Source organism: Orussus abietinus, unplaced genomic scaffold (genome assembly GCF_000612105.2).
Source record: "Orussus abietinus isolate OABI.00-Male unplaced genomic scaffold, Oabi_2.0 scaffold28, whole genome shotgun sequence".
In the NCBI taxonomy this organism is placed as follows: domain Eukaryota; kingdom Metazoa; phylum Arthropoda; class Insecta; order Hymenoptera; family Orussidae; genus Orussus; species Orussus abietinus.
The window spans coordinates 544,780-566,688 of record NW_019394431.1 but is presented as its reverse complement, the minus strand read 5'-3'; the positions used below and the strand labels follow the sequence as shown (position 1 = coordinate 566,688).

At 41.2% G+C, this 21,909-nt stretch overlaps 1 protein-coding gene across 3 annotated transcripts in view; it reads right to left on the bottom strand.

Moving 5' to 3' along the window:
• Positions 1-21,909, bottom strand: part of LOC105701196 (peripheral plasma membrane protein CASK) — a 236,047-nt gene that overhangs the window by 13,735 nt on the left and 200,403 nt on the right. For all 3 annotated transcript variants that reach the window (XM_012427725.1, XM_012427726.1, XM_012427727.1), the window contains 4 exons: positions 17,775-17,966; positions 17,266-17,430; positions 15,520-15,594; positions 819-1,056 (listed from right to left, as the gene is read on the bottom strand). In XM_012427725.1, coding sequence (XP_012283148.1) covers positions 819-1,056; positions 15,520-15,594; positions 17,266-17,430; positions 17,775-17,966 — 670 coding nt within the window. The remainder of the gene's footprint in view (positions 1-818; positions 1,057-15,519; positions 15,595-17,265; positions 17,431-17,774; positions 17,967-21,909) is intronic.

Sequence of the window (21,909 nt, the reverse complement as noted above, 5' to 3'; positions counted from 1 at the left end):
AGGTCTCCCACGATTTCGATAACCATTCCCGTTGAGCGAAAATGAGCGGAAACGATAACCGGTCAAATGTTATGGTATCGATTGGGAGCGAGCCGAGCTCTTGTGAGTTAGGAATTAAATGAGGTACACCGAGGAAACATGCCAGATTCAATGAAATGTACCATTATCGCATTTCAAAGTCATGCCGTTCGATTCGTCCCCTGTGCCATCCATAATTAATCCACTCCATCGATCTCATATATCTCGAGAAAATGCCCGCCACAAACAACTGCGTCAACAACAATACGTTTGATGCAATTATACGCGTAATGTTAATTTCAGAATTTTCAGGATCTCACCAATAAACATCCTGAGACTTATCCCCGAAATTCCTAGGAAACGTTTATTACCGGAGAATATCTGTACCTTAACAATTTTTATTAACACAGCAAATCGATGGAGTTGGAATTCTCTCACAATATGTAAACAAATCTGCAGTTTTAAACCTCGACATCCTATAATTTCCAGTTAATAAATAAAAATTCAATGTTGCGAACGCCTTCTAACTGCAGACTTTTTCGTAAGTGTCATTTATGGCATTTAATTCCATTATTCTCAGCATCTCAGTTGAGTTTCTTCGAATACATTGACAACAAATCGTAACAACGTTGAAATAAATTGACGACGGTACATTTGCATGAATCTGCAGATTGTGTCCTCAGCATGCGATCTGCTGGATTCCTGAGTTTCCCTGATCTGCTGGGACCCCAGGATAAAAGGGCCATCGAGGTCCTGCTTCCCGGAGGTTTCCTGTGGGAAATGAGGAATAACCGGCTCACCTTGTTCCTGTTTATTCTTCTCCATGGCCATACAAGAGATGCGCCATTCCTGGAGCTCCGGCGACGGTATCAGACCCGCGGAACCAGCCGCGTTGTCTTTACGCGCCTGCCACCAGTGATGATCGTCCTTGCTGATGATCTGTAAGATGTCGCCCGTCTTGAAGGCGATGCCCGCCTGTGCACACGGGATCAACTCGTCCTCCAAAGGATCGTAGTCGAACTGGGCCCGAACGAAGATCTGCGACATGACGAACAAGCGATTAAACAAGATCTACCGACAAAGTGCTGATTGCTTTTTCGCATCACGACACCTTTACGTGCGACACTTAGGCCTCTGCGAGCAACGATGATGTTCGATGTTCAATGCGAGTGGTACAGGACGATTTCTATGGCTGGAATTATTGTCTTATGGAGATAAACATATTGTTGTTATGTCGTGCGAGGGGGTATTCACTCAGGAAATCATGGATTTTAATGTTGGAAATCATTGGAAATCATTGGAAATCACCGAAACACTGTCAATTTTAAGGGCGAATGTCACTTCTTACTGAATGGCATTGTTATTTATCGTATGAAATCAAAGGGGATCGATTCTCAAAGAAGGAAATCGTTTTCACTGATTATCAAGTGAACAGCCCCTCGATGTCGTATTTTCAACCTCGTCATGTTGAGATGTTTCCTCTTTGGAGTATGTCGAACATGTGATTAGTTGCATGTATGAATGAGGAGTGTCGTGGGAATGTTTTACTCGTGAATTCGTAGATTTGAGGTACTTTAAAGAGATTGAAGCATGTCATTCGAGAATGGAAGTATCGTGTCGGGTGATTTACTAGACTCGGTCCGATCGCTGTTCACACAGGCCTGGTGACATTTCTTGTTGTTAAAAGATGAATACTCGCTTCGAGTTGAACAGCATGAGGAAGCGGTAGCAAAAAAAGCTAACTCTTCAGCGGTTGAGACACCACCGAGGTTACCATCCCTCGTGATCGAAGTGATCTATTCTCTAGGAAAAGTGAATCAACCTCGGGAGGTCTCCAAAAATCCGTCCTATCTTACAGTCAACGAGAAAATCCTACAGAGTTAAAGAAATATTTCGTAACAATTAATTTAGGGGACGATAGGGTCGTAATTTGTAAAATTTCGTAACTTTCCCAGCGATGCCATCGCTGCATCAATTGGATAGAAAGAAATCAATTGTTCGGAACAAAATACCTCTTATCCATTTTCGTATCACTTTTACCTTGCACGTAAGGGAGGGGTTTAAATTTTCAATTACAGTTTAGTTAACCGGTACATTAAATAAGTAAATGTGGTTCCGTCGAATACCACGGTTAATTACCTGTATAAATAATATATATATTGAAAAATGGCAATCATGGTTTTACAGAATTTCTTCCTATGGAATATCTAATCAGATTATAATAACTGCAAAGTAGGAGCATCCACGAGGCGGTCTTCTCTCTTATAAGTACCATTTTCACTAATTCTTTATTTTTTATAAGCAAAATCAACCGACTCGCGAGGGCGGCAAGCCTCTGCCGTGTCTCTTGAACAATTAGAAGATAGGAAAAAGTGCCGAAAAAGCACGTATTCGGCGAGGCCGATCGTCAGGCTCCCTTTTAGCGATGCAAGCTCACGAATGTGCCGAGAAAAGCTTAAGCACTATTGTCGGTGTACGAGCAATTTAACGTGCTACGTGACACAGTGCGTTTGCTAATGCATGTCCCCAAAATGTGGATCGCCGGCACGACGTTCCGAATTGTCCGGTTAGGAAATATATTCGGATAGAAGAGGAAGGACATCATGGCAGGAGGGTCCTTTGGATAGAATTTCGGAAGCAGAGATGGGCACATTCGTCGTTCGGTTACGCTTCAATTCCTAATTCCACGCTACGGTAATTACGCATTACCCGAGTTACGTTTGTAATTAGTAATTAATCGTCGCTTCAGTCACAGATTACAGTTCAAATGAGTAATTCCCGGACGTTCCAATTACTTCACGTAAATGTCATCAGTGGCCGTCACGTCAATTACTAATTACGGTAACGAACTGTTCGTTTGTTACAGCGCCCCAGATTTATGGGGTAAGTAGATGGTGTTTTAATTTCAAAAGTTGGAGCGAAGAGCAACCTGAAACAATGCGTGGTGAAATTATATCATTATATCCACTTTGCAACGAGGATTATCTGTTATCACAAGATGCAAGGAATATTTCCTAGGTATTGAAAAGTGGAGATATCTTGTACGGGATTATACCTGTTCAGATTTTCTGTTTTTGTTCATTATAATGCTGATTTACAGCACGCAGGGACTTATTTCAGATTGTTCTTCACAGGCAGCTGAAAGGTGGCGGAACGTTCCGTGAACAAATTTTTCGATTTCGTTCGTCAATTACAAATTCGGATGCACACAACAAACCACACCACATATTCGTAATTCACGACACCAGACAATAAATGTTTAAATATGAGATTAGCTCCTTAAGATCTGTATAAGCATGATAATATAGTTAAGTTTTTGAATATTTCATTTCATGAAATTTGACGTTACTGACTCGTGACATTAGACGTGTTAAGAGATATTTTCGGTTCTTCTTGATATCCCAACAATGATATAAGTAGTTTCCATATAGTTGAAATAATGTATAGTCAACAGATTTTCAAATTATTTTATCCTCACGTTGAATAAAAAATTACTAATCATTTCGAGCTTCATATTTTGCAGTATATACATGTCATGGCACAATTTGCAGTGGAAAAAGTATGGACTTATACCCAAGAGATGTGATTAATTCTTTTATGGCATTACGAGCCTATATTCTAGAGCTATGCACATAAACCTGGCTACAAATATTTCAATGCAACAATCTCATACTTCTTGCACCACACCGTCCATTTCTACATACATATTGCACATGAAGGGAAGCCTGCAGTTCGTCATAACTTTATCTACATTGTTCTGGTAGACCATTCGGAAATCTGGCGATTCCTCTTCGGCATAAAAAAAAAAATATAAATGCATCTCATCTTTCATAAAAACAATTCGACCCGAAAGAGGATATTAAACGGTGATTGCCATCCTCCATCGGTATCAGCCATTGAAAATTAATTTCGGAAGATGCAGAAATGAACCTCTCATCGGTCGAGACAGCAAATAGAAATCCGCGAAAAGTGCCTCCTCGGATTTGAGAGCCAGGGTAAGACTGAAAAAGTTCGTCAACAGAACGCTCCACATTTCAGACACGGATACTCTCGACTTGCACGGGACGATCATTCGGCGACGAAACAATCGACGGAATGAACAGTGCGCATCTCGGGTGATGGAAGGCGAATCTACTCTAGGGCTAACTTCGCCGTCGCGGGTCTGACGGTCCTCGCAGCATCCGGTGCATCCGATGCATCCGGTGCATCCGACGCATCCGGCGAGTCGGTAACTAAGGTGATGTTCTGGCGCACCTTGAAACGGACGACAAACGGGCTACGCTCTTGCTAGGCCGCATGCCGGGTTTCCTCGAGTATCGGCAAACCCCAACAAACAATGGCGCAAGCCAAACAAAATCCAATACGAGAGAGAGTTACAGAGCCTACGTAGGCGGAGACGTGTACGTAGGTACTCAACGTAGGTGGGCTCGCATATATACGTATATATATATATATGTAGAAAATGTGGGAAGGTAACGCATAGCCTCTAACTACAGCAGTCCAATCACACCAGATCAAGTGGTAGTACTTACTAACACTGGCAGAGGCCTAATCCTGAACAACTAGAGTTTGAGAAAAACAGAAAAAGGAAGATAATTATTAATTCGTCGAGGATTATTCGGCGGTGCAACCGCTGGGCGTAGCGCAATACGAGAACCTAAATCTCGTCCTCGCGTCGAGATGCACGCCCACGATGCACTTCCAGGATGCGTTCCTTTAGGATCCACGCATTTGGGTGCGCGGCTAACGGGTGCACGTTTCGGATGCGCTTCTAACGTAGGGTACACGGTAATGATGCACCTATGAGGTGCACGCTTTGGATGCATGTTTGAGATGCATGGCGTTGAGGTGGGTTGAACGTGCGGAGCGCGAGTGATTGATCGGCTGCGCGTTGGCGGGCTCGAGGAAAGAACCGCGAAAGAGGGAGGAAAAGAGTCTCACTTTCTTACTACAACCGTGGGACGGAAACATTGCACTCGTAATGCACCTTTCAATGTACGGGCGAATTTCTGATAGCATTATCAGAGCTACGTGGCTCCTTCGAAATGATTTAATTCAGGACAAATGAAGAAATGTTAAACAACTTACAGGAACTCCGAGATTTGAGATCTGACAGAGATGATACTTCTTTGCACCCGAAGAAAGCATCGGTAATAGAATTTTCATCTAATCTCTCGTCCCACGTTGAAAAAATAAACTCTTGTTAACGTGCTCTTATTAATTCCGCAAAACATACAAATTACGAATAAAATAGGAAGACGTCCACACCTCCTCATACTTGCTCATAAGAAAAATAACTTTGAATTATTTCTCCCGTCAAGATACGTTTCCAGATGACCGAAAAAAAAAAAGAAATAATAACGCCATTATCGAAGTCAGTAGTTTAGGACTACCAATGATCAGCCAAGAGACTTTAACCTCCAATTTTAATTTACAGCCTGAATCCTCCGATGTATCCAGGAAATCGGCCAGAAAATCCATTTTCCCTTGCTCGGAGAGCCCGATAAATTAGTAAAAGAGACCAGCGGAATCGGTAATGTCGATCTCTGGTAGGAGACTCGTTTCCTCGAGCGAGCGTGCACTGGCGCAGTCGATGATGCACCTTCCCGCCAGCGGCTGCGATTAATGAGAGAGACAGAGAGAAAGAAAGAGAGATAGTCCGGGATGAGTGTAGAGGCGAATGAGAAAGCGTAAAAGCTTTGAAACGAGGAGGCAGGCTCCGTAGTTCGTGCAAAGGGGACGCACGGGGATGACGATATCGGGCGGACGCGAGGGCGTAACGGATGATACGATTTACGAGGAAGACGAGGGCGGGACGGCTGCTGAGGAGCACGAGCGGCTGAGGAGAAGACGAGTCTACGCAGTGATGTAGCAGTACGCTATGTTACGACTCGTCTGGTGGACTGACTGCTGCTGCGCATCGCTCGGATGTAGCAGTACGCTATCAACGACTGTATCCTCCGATGGACCGAGTGTCGCCGCAATTCCTCGCGATTCGGTGATACGTTATCAGCGACTCGGCCGGTGCCTAAGAGTTATTCCCTCAGGAAATCGTGGATTCAGAATCGCGCTTGAAATCGTGGATAATTATTGGAAATCATGGAGACATTGTCACAATTTTAAACCACCTGTTATCAAATTGCATTGCTGTTTATCGATGAAATCAAGGGCAGTCTGTTCATAAAGGAGGAAATCGTTATCACTGATTCGTGAGGGAATATCTGCTAGTTTGCCGCGACTCGCTGATACGTTATCGACGTCGAGATGGACGCAAATCGCCGCGATCACTGGGAAAACACTTTTCCGGAACGATCGCGTCCACCGTGCTGGGTGTATCGCAAAATTTCCCAGTATCGAAAATTTCATGAAAAAAGATTTAAGCACATATATCGCGGTCCAGTCGGAATGTCGGCTGACGTTAGAGGAGTGACATCGAAGGAAGAGGACTTCGTACTTTTTCATTATTTGAGGACGTTGAATTTATTCACGTTTCTTGTAAGCTCAGGCTTGTTAAGGTAACCTGACATAGGTACCTCGGGTTGCTCGTAAGCAAGTATTTCTGCCAATGTCGGAGATGTCAACTATGTGAAGGGAAGGCTTCGCTCATTTTTTAGTGGAAGGGAGGGCGCGCTTTCAAGGAGCTTCTTGAATCCACTGATCGAGTACATTAATTGTCATTTTCTGAGCCGGCATTAGTGGCGTCTTGCACGTTACTTTGACATTTTTGCAGGAAAAAATAAAAAAATGGAAGATTTTTAATATTTATTCATCTTGCGAAACATCATCTTCGTTCTAATTATTTATGTAGCATTTTAAAGAGCAATGGAAATAATAAATAAAGGTATAGGTTCTATTAAAATACCGTATATGTGGCGACAATTATTGCCTGCGATGCAATGAAGATTTCAAGACGAGTTTTTTTTTTACAAATTTAGGAATATTAAGGGATAGGCCGTGTTTCAAGATTTTGGGAAATTTCATGTCACTTCGGTATTGTTGATAAAAGAGTCTTCCTTCGATCGTTCGGTACTCGAGGCGCGGAAAGCATACAGATGGTAATTATTCGCGTGAAGCCAGTTCAATATAAGTCAGAGATGTAGTCGAGCGACAGAGAAGTGATGGAGTAGCGATGACGTGGAATGACAGAAGTAACAAAGACATTACCTAAATAATCCACGCATACTGCAACAATGTAAGTCTGAGAAGAGGTCGTGAGGGCCGATGAGAAGTTCGAGGCGCGGATGGGGAAAATAAAGTAACTCGCCGTAAAAGAGAAAAGTGAGGAGGGAGAATTGGCGGGGGAAAATAAGGTTTCCGAAACTCCTAACTTGACTTTCGAGTCAGGGAAAGAGAACAGCTTAATACCGCGTCCAATATTCGTACCGGATGTGCCAATCCCGCGACTGGCGGAAATTTTCGCGAAACGGGAAACGAAAATTGTCTCGGTCAAAAAGGGACTTGGATTCCATATGAAACAGTAATGTACTACGTGAATCTTTTTCAGAATCCATTGTGTCCCCGATACCGAAATACGAGTGATCTCTCCGCGAACTTAATAACACAGTCAGAATTTCTGCGGTAAAGGAAAAAGTAAACGGAAATGCGTTTATGCATACGAAACTGCACGCAAAAATTGCTTTAAATTCGTAAAACCTTCCTCAACCGTCTAAATTAATATCACATCCTAATTTCAACCAAATGATATTAATAAGACCGCATTACTTTCCATTTTATTCTTCGAATCCCGTTCAAGTTTCGCGGTCATTTAAAAAATATTCACGTAACAATATATTTAAGCTTATTCTTCGGGAAATGTAACTTGTAGTCTGGATAAATATAAAATGTAGTCCTATCCGTTCTCGAAAACCGTTTTTACCGATGTACTTATACGTGATGTAAATCCAGGATCTGGGGAAATGCTTTTTACGAGCACTTGTAGTACTCCGGGATGAAATCATGAATGGGTTGCGAGATACAAGGGCTGATGAAAGGGGCTGGAGCACGGTCGGAGAAGACAGATAAAATTACCGGTACACAAGGTAGACAATGTAGATGGGACGTGTTCGCGTATATGGAATGTTACATATCGGTCTATTCTATTTCTACGACACAGAAGAGATCACGTATAGGCGACGTGCTGCGGCACGGTTCCTGCAGTTCATGCTTTATTATCTCCTTATACAATGCGCACTCTCAATAATGTCGCTCGCATAAGCGAAGGTATCGTAGAAGTCCACGTAGGAGTTCGAAAAGTACGCCGAGCAACAATTGACGATGAAGCTTATCGTAAGAGAGAAAGAGAGTGAGAGAGAGAGTCTCGTTGCCTGCGAGTTCGATTAAGCAAACATTTTGCTTCGCAGGTTATCGCAGAATCCTCAAAATAACGCCTCAAAATAGCCGAAGAAATTGACAAAACGCGATTGAGTTATAGTACCTGATAAGGGCTTACCGAAAAAAAAGAAAAAAGAAAATCGAAACACGTGGCCAGATGGTACATTTTTAATTGCCCACGAGTTTAAATCACAGCGTCTTATACAGATATCTTCAAATTTAAATCTGGCCTAATTAATTTCTCTTCAATACTGAACCACGGTAGGACCAAATTGTACATCAATTTCTTTTTTTTTTAAACACGCTACTTCATGAGCGTTCTTTTTGAAATGGCATTGATTTTCTTCCTGACGTACTATATAACTTGCGAGGGTACATTAATTTTTTTACGAAGTACAATTTCTACATCTCTATCCCCTGAATTTGTCACTCTAAACGGATGAATATGGGAAACTGGATGTAATAATTTACGATTTTTACGCTCTAGGCTATAGCCATAGATAAGGACAAATATTTTCGAGTAATGGACCTTGAATAAATGTCGATGGTCACTTGAAATTCGCAATAGTCGGCGATTGAGATTCACTTGGTCATTACCTCCCGTTTTCATGAGTACGTATCGGCAATACATGCAGGCATGTAGTGACTAGATTATGCACTACTTTAGCTTATCGAGAGCTGTTAAGGTCAGATTTATGCTGAGCCCTGCCTTAGGCGATGCACTTCCTATTGATTATCGCAAATATCAGACAGCTTCAAGTGCCCGTTCTAAGAGTATTACCGCTATTTGGTTGCCATCTGGATCATCAGGGCCAGGTGTAGAATTTTCCGACCAAAAGTTTAGAACTTTTGATACCACACATGCACGCGTTTTCGTCCACGAATGTGCAACGGAACGAGTACGTTCTTATCGGAGCACCGATAGATTAAAAAATGTAATCCAAATCAGAATCAGGAATTCAGGGTAAAGTGCTCAAACGGACGAAGGAAATGAACTTGTTAATAAAACTGCATACCATTCCATTTGTTGGCTAGAGAAAAATGTTTTTGAACGATCCATCTTTAAGGAACTTTTTTATCCAGGTGATACGTGTCAGTTTTATCAATTTATTTTTAAACTGAATAAAACTATCGATAATCGTTTATTGAGATTAAGTAATGAGGCTCATGTGCTAAGCCATTTTCTCAATTATTCCTCGTACTGTGTAATGAATTTTGCATGACCGTTGTAAAGAAGTGAACTTTCTCCTTGGAGACTGGAACCCTCAGGTGGACCAATTTCGGGTTGGTATTCAGTGACTTTATCATGCAAATGCGGTCGGTTCGTTATGAAACTGTCTAAATTCAAAACTACATCTATCTGCGAGTTCAAGCCGGGGGATTTAATTTAATTCAGTGTTTTAATAAGCAGTGGCTTAGAAACGCCTTAAGTAAGACGCAATTCATGAATACAATATTGTTTTAAAAGTGTCAAGAAATATCCACGTCCACAATTCACAGCATTTCTAACTAAGCTTTGTTACAAGTATTTCACACGATTATTACAAACGTACTATGTACTTTATGCAAATCTATGGGAAAATGAAAGTTGAACGTGTAAAAACTGATCTGAAAATGACGGAAAGTAGAGTAGATTTTTTAAAAACATCTCTATCAAGCCCATGGAGTCATGAAAGTTGTCTGGCAAACATTCCCTAAATAAAAAGACAATTTCAATTCAAATAAACAATCCGCTTTGTGATTTGTCCGATTACCCTCACCTGCATGAACCGAAAGTTTGTCTATGGATATTCTGAATCACGTTTGACATACACTAACAGTAAATGAGCGCAATTTCCAAAATGAACCAACATCATTCCGCGAAAAGAGCGAAGCGTTTAACCACCGGTATTCTCGAAACTGCAAAACAAACTCCACAATTTTAGAACAGAAAGAAATGCAGAAAATATCTACAACTAACCTTCTCTATTAATGGTCCTTTGCCAAGTTCCCGATAAAACCCGGAATAAATAATGAAGAAGTAGAAGAGTACATTTTGGAAAAATGCGCTCGAAGATCTAGGATGTAAAATGCAACGTGAGGTCAATTTCACTGTCAGGAAGATCAATTAGTTAATTTCTAATTTCAGAGTGCATGCAGTCCGAGCACCGATGTACCCGACAAAGTGATCAGATTGCGAGCTTCTCTAATGAGAGGCAGGTTGATCTTCTTTCACGGTCGAGCAACAGAATTTTGACGAAAAGACATCCGGACATAACGAGGGGCTCGTGTGTCGAAAGTCGGGGGAATGCACAGAACTACCGATAGGGCGGAAGCTTTTTATCAAAGGTAGCCTCATGCAGGCAAGGGTAAGGGAGGGTACATATCAAAAGCCTCGTTATCACAAAGAACATTCCTTTGCGAGTAAAGCGATAATAAGAGCGGACTCTCTCGTCTTTCGGGGACCTCCAATCTACACGACAAAGAGCATGCACGGTGGACTTGCGTCCCGAGGAAACCGAACAAAACGATCGTCACCCCGTTTTTCTCGTCTTTTTCATTTTTTTTGTTTTTTTTTCTTTTAAACAATTCCCGGTTTCTCACAGTACAAATCTTCGCCGCTGCGGTTTTCCAAAACGCACGCATTACGCCGGTCGATGGAAATCCAATTACACATCGTGTAATCGTCGCACTTCCAAAATCAAAGTTAAAACGTGAGAGTTTAAGGAGATTCACCGACGGTGCTAAATCGGGATTTCAGAGTGCTCTGATTCAACTAAACGGTTTTAATTTAAGAGGAAATACGGATAAATATTGCAGAAAATTCTCTCGATAGAGTTGCAAATCGTGTTGTAAAAAGAGCTGCCGTTTCCCCGATGAAGGGTTGCAGATGAATAAAGATCACCGCAAATGTGTGTTTCTAATTTTTGTTTTAAATCGTCAAATATAGTTTGGGAAAAATCGTTTAATTAGAGGTGTCCAAATAACAATTCACGAGCTTGGATGATTCTCATTTTGTAACGCTGTTGTTCGAATGCGGTCCTAAGAATTACAAAAAGCGCCACATTGTAGTCTGGATAAATTGCTGGTACACATTGTACATGCATGTACTAATGCATATTTGTCCGTATCGTTGAAATATTTATTACCAATGCCGCACCTGTTTCCGGAAGCATTTCTCTTTTATTTAGCTAGAATTCTCGATAAATTCATAGTGGGTATTCATCACATTGTCGCTGACTGGAGAACATTTTGAATAATACCAGCATGCGTATGAACGAGGTGCTTGATAAATATCATATTTAACAGGCCGATTTGAAGTCATTATCAATTCTGATGACTTCAAATAATCGATAAATATGGTATATTAATGAAAAGGGTAAATAAATCTAGCCCGTCATAAATGTACTTTATATGCATAAGGACGGTAAGAGACTGCGGTGCTCTATACTACTGTGCAGAAGAATAAGGAGAAACAAAAGTTTAATTGTTTATAAGCAATATTTTTAAAATACCCCTAAACGCACCGGCGGAGAACCACCTGGTTCATGTAATTTACGTTCCTGTACGAAAAAAGAATGTTCCATGCGTTTCTCGCAACATGTTTGACAGACGAAGCAACATATCTAGGCCCATATTGTATTGTCATAAACTTGTACAAGCAACTTCTGAAAAATATATCGAAAACAGTAGCGTGGGAAAAAAGACGCGAGATTCGTTAACGACAATCTCCAGTAATCAGTTCTTAAATATTAAGGAAAATTTTATAGACTCCACCGTAGAAGTTCTCCCCAAATTGAAAATTGCACGTCACTGATAAGACGGTGTTTTACAAGTGTATTATAGGGATCCTTTAACTACAGTTCCAGAAAGTGTGATAATCCGATTCCTGTAATTTGCAAACTTTGACGAGTAAATTTTAAGTAAAAAAGGAACGTTATCGTTTCTTAATGAATGGTTTATTTGAAAAACCCTAGTTATCTATTAGCTCTCAATGAACAGCCATTTCCAGTAACGTTAAAAATATGTTTTGCGAATTCTTTGATAGGGGAGAGATCGAAATTCAACGTTATTAAAGTGGATATTAATGTGTAATTAACAAAAGCTATGAAATTTTCGTATAGAACCGAATGATAGTAATTTCAAAATTGATTTTTATTAAATTTTTCAAGTTTTCTAAGTTTTGGCATTCTGCATACTTATTACACACACCATTATGATTTCTTCAGGTACGTGCAAATAATTCAAACGGTGGAGAACATATTTAATAAAAAACATTTTCATTTCCATAAAAAAAGCGGCTCTATCGAAAGAAATAGACAACGTACATTTCGATTAGTGAGGCGATTGAAGGATAGGTGTTCATGTATGGGATTTAATCAGGAAAAAAGGAGAATGTTTTTCAAACAAAAAAGGGAGAGTTCAGTACTTCGACTTGGTACTTTTCACACATGAACTAATGTCTACAAATCCGAAATATCTTTGAAAACCGTTTCCTGCAAGCTTTTCACATACAGCGTCTACTTTGTAATTCGTTTACGTTAATTGAAAATAAATTCATACTGCACAATTTTCTACGTCACTGCACGGCCAAAAAATAACAACTACCGACATAAAAAAGCAAATAAACAAATTAAGTATCGATGCCTTAAGATCGTAACGCAATGCATGGGAGGCGCCATTTGTCTATTTGAAAACATTCCCCAAATATATATTGCAATGCAAAAGTATTTCAGCAGCTATGCTTATAGCGATTGGTAAATACGATCGTTTTACAGATCTCGATTATTGGCGAAAGTGTAAAAATTGGATATTAAGCATTTCTGATCGATAGCCGGTGTAAAAGGGGATTCCTTGATTTTTAAATATATGACAGAGATAATGTACTGCATATACAGTTCTAATCTATACACATGGTATGTAGAGACTAGGGTACAAGAATAGTTTCTCCACCTTGTTATATACAGGCCATAAAGAAGCAGGGAACAATTACAACATAAGGCATTTCTACCTACTTTTAGCTAAAGCGAATCCCTCATCTTATTTCTTATGTTTACATCGTTTCTATTCTGTCTATGGACGAACCTCCGAACAACATTTAATAAATTATGCCCCTCAACAAATATCCTTATGCACTCGAATGTATGAATATATTCGAGCATATTAAGGACTTCCTCCCTGGATTAAAATAGGATTCTCTTTATCTTTTACTCTTCATGAATGATACAGAGCGAAGTTAGTCCCAACATTTGATAGAATTTCTTTTTGCATACTTGTCGGAATTCTTTCACTGCTCTCAGAAGGGTGAGAGACAAGAAAGAAGAGCGAAGGAAAGAAGAGCGATAGTAGACGAATCCGGACAGATATGGAGAGGAAAACTATCGCAAGAGTGTGGATGTTCACTTCATGTACCATTCATGAAGTGTAAAGTACACTGTTCACTAGGTACGTTGTTTCACCGCCAACTTCGGTCGACCAAAAGGTCCCATTTACCCGACTCTGGAGTTCCGCAAAGAACGGAAACCGCCCTTTCCCGTATCAGGGACAATAATTAAATTTCTCACCACTTCCCTTAATTATCGAATGGGACGAGAAAGAAGAGGCATTTAAGTGGTGGATTCAACAAGTAGGGCACAGAATGGCTTGCGGAAAAAGATTAAACGTTCTTAGTCCGTTCCTTTGACCCGAAGCTGGTTTAAAAAACTGTAATGACTAATTGAGACGTTAAAGTATTGTAGCTAATTTCAAGTAATTCATAGGGCGGTTGCGTGCAATCTTTAGCTCACAGAAAAGCCCAAGCAAGGGCTTTTAAAAGCACCAGTCCATCCAGAAATCAATGGGCAGGCTTTTCATTCATAATAATTTCTTAAGCAGACCTAAAATATAAGTAATCGATATCGATTTATAGTCAGTTTATTTCTTCATCCTAACATCAAGTACGAAGTAATCTTTAGTACTTCGATCCCCTACTCTATGCACGATCCGAAATTCCTTGTTCCGTTGGCTCGAAAAAATTATTCGCGATTTTCTAAAACACATACGAGTAATTCTCAGTTACTCAAATAACCGTAAGATCGTTACTTCCGAGATTCGACAAGAAGAAGCTCTCAGGGTAGGAATAATCACTGCAAACCCTATCTCCGTTGAGAATAAACGTTCACGGACCTCAAATCCTACAGATATACAGAGATTGCTCGGAACAGCACCAGTATAAGCATTAAAAAATAATGTCAATTCATAAGCTCTTGCATATAGTTAGACCGATTAATAAGAACAGCTATGGATACGTATGTGGAAGTACAAGGTGGTAGTAAACACCAGCTCGCGTTGCTCATTTTTAATGAGCAGCCTTAGAATCGATGGAATAGAGAGCATTACCGTAGTCACCGATCTCGGGTAAACTTTCAGTTTAATTAAATTTATTAATATATATATCTCGATGTATACGTGATGAAGCATCGGTATAATCGAATGTTCCCTTCTTCCGCGAATTAAAGTACATTTCTGTCCTAGGGGACATCCGGCTCCATTTCTCGCGGCTATGTCCAATGATTATCGAGGAGAATAAACGAGCTTTGGATCGTTCCCGCAAAATCCCGGGGACTGGTCGCGCCGCCATCGAAGAGAGAAATCTAACGATTCGATTTCGTGTCGGAAGTTGAAAGTGCACCCAGAAAGCTACTTTATATCAGCCTCTGTACCGCCTCGTGCGATGCGCCGTCACCGAATCGTCTCCCTCGGAACGAAATTCATCCCGCGAGTCCTGGACACCCGGAATCGTCGTTCCAACGAGCACTCGGCGAGGTGGACTCACATTTCCGTGGATCCGGCCAGCGAGGGATCTACGAGATCGGGTACGAACTACCGCAGGCACAGCGAGCGGGGGCATTAATTGCGAGGCGTTCCGGATTGCGACTTGCGAGAACGCAAAGCGGACAGCGGATTGAGATTCCGTCGCCTAGGCGTGCTCTCGGTAGACGAAGAGCCGGACTTCGGTTTCGAAGCTTTCGGGGCTTTCGAGCTACCGGAGGACTTGGACTGGCCGCCGGAAGCGGTTTTCAAAGGTTTCGGCTGGTTCGCGGCGGTCCCGCCGGTTCCGGAGGTCCCGGGGATGGAGGAAGTGCCGGAAGTACCGGAAGTGGTCGCGCTTGGGACCGGGGACTGGGACGGAGGCTGGATTTTGGGGCTTACTTGTACCTCGCAGGGGGGCGGCGCACTCCTGTATGACGGTACTATCTTGAACGTCACCGAACCTCGAGCTTCCCGCTGAAACAGAAACCTTCGGTTAGAAATCGGAGACCGACATTAGTCGCGGGATCTCTCGGATCCTCGGGTCGCAAATCATGTTTTAGAGATATTTTAATGATATTTTAGAAAAGAAGCTGCCCGACGCGAGCGCTCGACGTGAAACTTCTAAAGTAAAGAGAATAGTTAGATATACGTGTCGTTAATCATTCGCGCGTTCGGTAACAGTTGATTTAGGCAGGATTAATTTTATTTCACTGTAAATGTCAATTATTCGAATTATTAACCGAGAGGATAAGGTGAGGTACGTCGATGAAAATTTTTACGCGAATGGTGTCGATACTAAAATATAGAAATGGAGGTAAGGAGTTCACTGCGTTTCACTTTCCGGAACGGGTCCGGGACGTAACGTGGACATTTATATGTACCATTGTGTCGTTAGAAGTTTCGTTTAGAACATGTACGCGTGCAGATCATGCCGTTTAGAAATCATGGATAAATGACTTGGACCCAACCCAATTACCGGCGAAAAGAGTCGCGCCAAAGTTGTTCCGGATTTTGTCTCTGGTCGGCTCGAGATCAACAAGGCGCAACGTGCTCGCGACATCGCGGCCCTGAAAGCTCAAAGCTTCTCGGCAAGTTCCCGCGTTAGGACGGATGCGCGGAAATTTAATTCCCCGACAAAGAACGCCCTTCGTAGTTTCTTTCCCGCGGAGGAAGACCGACATCATTCCTCCTTGACGAACACCATCTAGAGCCGCGCCACACCAGGGGACAATTTTGCTCTCCGACGTTTTACAAAAGTTACCTTAATTAGCGGCAAGCGGGTCACCAAGTTTTCCGGCGTTACTTGGGGCTCCTTGCGGTGAAGTTTACTAACAACTTCTCTCGAAGACGTTTGTCTTTGCCTTGCTGCATTACCATACGAGATCGCTCGAGATGTTAATGCCTCGATATTCGAAATTCCCTCGACTTTATTTCGAAATTCCGGCTCAGGTATCGGAACAGGTAAAAAATGTCGAAACGATTTCGAGTTTACTTCTGAACGTTTCAACGATTTGAGTACCACTTGAGAGTCTAGAGAAATAACGAATTTCTCCATTCTTTTTCGTTGAACGTCGTCCTCCTTAAACGGAGCGATACTACCCACTCTCGTTTTAATGGCCGATTCCCCTATAAAGTTGCTTCATTCGATTTCGCGGATAAACGATATTATGCATCTGCGAGTATCGATTGCCGCGGCAGGACGTTACTGGACTCCTCCGGAAATGAATGAAATTGTATCGCAATGGTGTAAAGGCGGCGATATTTGCCGCGATGAAATTTCGTGGAATACGTTTAAGTCAAGATAAATGCAATTCTGAAATCTACGTTGATAATCAAGCTTAGAGTCCGTCTCTTCTTCGTACTAATATTTCGTGTAGATCGAAATGGTGTGAAAAGAATCGTAAAGAATTTAACAAGAATCGCGAGTATTCCGTGTCGATTCAAAAATTTCCAAAAGTCTACATTGTATGTCTACATTTTATGTCAGGACTTTTTTCAAGATGTTTCGTAATTCATCTTCTTTTTTTTCTTTCATTTCTTCGTGGAAGAATTTTTCGGACGAACATTGCAGCCATTCTAATTGTAATTAATAGTGTTCGGTTTTATTTTATTTTCTAGCAGAGATATCGCAAATGTGCTACTTACGAGAATCTTTTGCAAGGCATTGACCGACTGATTGGCAACAGGAACACCGTTGATTTCTCTTATCTCATCCCCGACGTGCAACGTCGCCTGTCGGTGGATCATCCCTCCGTGCATTATTCGCGCCACGATGCACTTCCCGTCCTCATTCATTTTGAGCGTGATCCCCTGAAGAAAAGGATGACTTCGTTTTCATTTCAATTCTTGAGACTCCTCGACATAAATTCTCGTTGACTCGGCGCCAACGCGAAAAGTTTATTTCTGAATGCATTACGTATATACACTTCCTCTCTACATCATTCCTCCAGGTCAGGAAAAAGTGTGAATGCTTTTTAAAGGAACTATATGAAAATTTCAAGAAAAATCATCCGATAATTACGAGGCGCTTAAAGTAAGTATAATAATTTAAATCGAGAGGGGCATTAAATTAAAAAAAATATATATGTTGCATGTACAATAGTACGGATATAGCCGTAATTTTTGCGTATGGTAATGTAGCATATGGTACCCACCATCGGCTCATCCGTGTTCTTCTGGAACTGCACCAGTCTGACCCGAGTGACGTTCTCCAGGTCTAGGTCACCATTTTGCCCTTCGAGGTCGTCACCACCATTCAAGTATGGTAGCAACGGAGGAGGTGTCACCCTTGTTGCATCCTCCCCGTATACCTCGTGGCCCGCCACGTCGTGGGCTTGCAACAAAGCCTGCAACAGGAAATAAAAATCCAGATTAGACGGTAGTAGGACGCCGAATAGCAGTGAAAACAATAGCAGAAACCACGGAATCATTACGTGTAAATTAATTGCAATAATCCTTCGCAATATGTAACAATGTCCCAATTAAAAGACGTAATAATTTCATATCTGTCCTTGCCTGTTCGTGTTTAAATATATTATATTTTTTCTAGATATTGGAACAACGACGCGATATCAATGAATAGAAAATTCTTGACGTCTAGCTGGAAAATTTATTCGCCTTAATTTCTTTCCCAGCCTCGACGTGGAATGGTATCACCTCTCGATGCACCGAATTCAATGAGGGTCCGGTTGTTTATTAAAGGCGCTTTTATGCAGGAACACCGGAAGTTCATCGGGGGAGAATCGATGACATAGTGCCAGCGGTACACCCCTCTTGCGAACTCACAAATGAAAAAGTTCCGTGTGGTCGTTATACAATCGAGTGCACGTGTATGTACGGAAGTATGTACAGTGGGGAATAAAACTAGCCGCAGACAAAAAGCCGCGGTTCGGGTGAAACACCACTCCGAGGGAAAATATATCATTCTGGCCACTAAATTGACTGAAGGTATCTTCCGTTTAGCCATGCCACTATTTCTATTTTTTAATCCAGCTGAGAGGAGAATTTTTGACTCAGTGTATTTGCAATGTATTAATACGAAAATTGGTTAGGTCCATTTCATCGACGCATCCTGGAAATTCAGGTGATACGCACAATTAAATGGAAGGTGTTCATATATTTGCGTATCCCAACTTTCAAGTCGAGTGAGTCAATTCCGAAGAAGCAAGTTCATTTATCCGTTTTCCCTTTCTATGGCAAGTTGGCTTTTATAAAGAGCCAATTGCATTGAAAACATTTACTTTAGCTTGCCGAAACAACATTCCTTGATGCAACTCCCGTGGGAAATGCATCGTTCGCTCGGGTGAACATAAACATGATGGGAAAGGGCTCTCGTTTATAACTTCCGAAGTAACTGAATGAGCGATAAACCAGTTACTCGAATTAACATTTTGTTTCCTGTAAACACGGCTAACCTTTTAAATTTCAACTAGCTGTATAGATAGATCAGTATAAACAGGTAAATGGCGGATAAATCGCCAGTCGCATAGAAACATATTTACGAAATCTTCGGAAGTCGACCTTTGTTAATAAACAGATACTGCATTTACGAAATGTCGATCCGCGATTGACAAAATAATATCAGCTTTCTCAATAATTTACAAATAGAAATTGTATGAAACATGAAACTTCGAATTCGTACGTCTTTCATAAATAAACATGTTATTTTATTCCGCACTCAGCAAATTGTTGTGAAGACGCGTCAAGAAATTTTGTGATGGCAACGCTTCTCGAATTTCAGAAGGAAAATAATCCCCCATTTTAATTTCCTTGTATAGCAGAATATCTTGTCATTTTGTTCTTTGTTACTTTGAATTACAAAGCGGTTAATTAAACAATAAAAGAGTAGTAGAAAAGCAGCAGTCGAATTTCCATTACAACGCGCGACAAGGAGATCTGACGACCTTTACGGGCTGCATCAAGATTGTCTATTCGTGAATTTCAATCGAAAGGAGTGGAACTGCTGATGTGAAGTTAAGTCCGGATCGAGTCTGGATTGAATGGGCAACCCTAAATTCCACCTACGAAGCTTGTCTAGTAAATACTCTAATCGAAGTTCGATCGAGTGCCGCCGTCAACCCGGGACCGAACAATTTCCTTTAGGAGCGCCAGCACCTCGGAGGGAAAATAACGTGGATTTTATTAAGTGTAAATGTAGATTGAAAGAAACCTTTTCTATTCAAAGCACGTCTCCCACGTATCCTGAATTTTCCCTACCTTTTAAACGAAAGCGATGCGCAAACAATTACTTTTGTTTCCTTAAGACCCACGAATCACAGAAGTAACTAATGAATCTTAAATACGAGTACATATTACGATTTTTTTCTATATTAATTCGAATGGATTACCGTTCCTTGCACATAACAAGAAGGTAAACATCCTTTAGATTACTCATTATCAATGCAAATGAATAATCACGGTGCTGAAAACATTTTAACTGGGTACCAAACTCATTCAACGAATCCAAGACACTGTGACGAGAAAAATCCTTACCGTAACGATATTGGATTAATATGAAAAAATACTATAAAATAGAGAATAATGTATGCAATGTTTTACGCGAATGGACGTAGACTCGTGGTTCAACCGTTGTGCTGGCTACGTTTGCAAAAAAGCGTTGCCGACCGGACGACGCTCTCCAAGTGCGTCAGTTCGTCCGGATCGGGCGCGAGGATCGTCCGATCCGTCAGAATAAAAATATGGAAAAATCCTAGGTAATATGTGGGGTTGAAAGATACCACCTGAGGTTAAATGACCTGAAAACCCGAGGAAAGGGGTTTCTTTCCCGAAGGACACATCCTGTGAACTCCTAGATGTTCGCCGGAGGCGATTTATTTGAGCCCCTCTGATAGCGTCTTCCACTCCTCTCGGATCTCACCATACCATTGACATCTAATCTAAATGCAAATGGCTGTCGCCTAAAAATGCAGTAATTCCCCGACTAACAGGTGTAAAGCCTAGAAATCGCTTTGCAGTCGCTCATCGCGCCCAATTGAGCTTGCGAGCTTTCGCCGCTCGGCGGCGACCCAGTACCTCGGGTTTGTATTCATAGACCTCGTTTACGGGGCACTTTCGATCCGAGATTGTTAAATGCTTCGTAAATAAATTGCGCCGCTATCACGGCGCTTTAACAAATTCGAGAGGACGTGTCAACGCGTAGGCGATTTAAAGAATAGAAAAAATAAAAATAAAATCGGGGATTGAAAATAAAAATAATGGACAGCTTTTGGTGGGTTATTGCGTAAAGATCTTCGAGTATACTTACATATAGAAGGTCTAATGCAATAATGATATGTGTAAGGATTATATGTTTAACTGTATATCGTTTTTGAGTGTTTTAGAGAATTTTAAAGTTGATGGATTAAGGCGTTGACAGGTTTAATTTTTTAAACGGTAAATGTAGTACTTCTTATACAACAAGATGTGGACGCGTACTCGTGATAGAGAGTATTATGTTTTATAGAGGATCGTGTCTCGTTTCTACTCGGACGATTCATCCGACGGAGAGCCTTTGTAATCCGCATTCTTGCTCCATCTTTAGAACCTCTGTAGAGAAATATTGGGAAGCATTTTGGAGAGGATCAAAGTGCAGTTGCAAGGTCCTTAACAATGTACAATACGCATTTTCCTGAGCTCCTCGAGCGGACTCGGAAAGCTCGGGAGCAGCCTTCATTGGTTCAAAGATGAGAACTTTCGGATGAAAAGGGTAGTGATAAATATACCTTGTTAGACGGTCACAAAGAAGCTGGACAGATGTAAGAAGTACATCTAATTTCACGGATAAATGCACATCAGAGCAAGAAATAATTCGAGTCAACTCCGCGATATCTCCTCTTCTCGTGTGAAGATATGGGAATGAAAACTATTAAATTTTTCTCGTCTTCTTTTCGATAGTGTAAGGGAGCATTTTTCCAAATGTAAACTGCTTGCCAGCTTTTCCACGAAGATCCCGACTTTTGTAATGATTCCGACAATTTCTAGCAACCGATTGGTCACGAGTAAGAGAACGAATTAAATGATTAAATGCTTTGAGAACATCGGATACATCTTTAATGCCGGTAAGGTTTCGGTTTCTCATTAAAAAACTTCCCGCTTCTTTTCATTAGCAATTTCAGTAACATGGATGGACTGCGATGAAAAACTTTTTCTTATCTCTGGTCGATTAGGTCGGCCCTTTTTGTTAAAGATGAGAAGCTTCCGCGAATCCTTTGAAAGTATCAGGAGTTTCAATAACGTCTCCTTCAAGAGGTTTCTTCGCTGAAACCAATTGCTTTCATTAATTAGTACGGC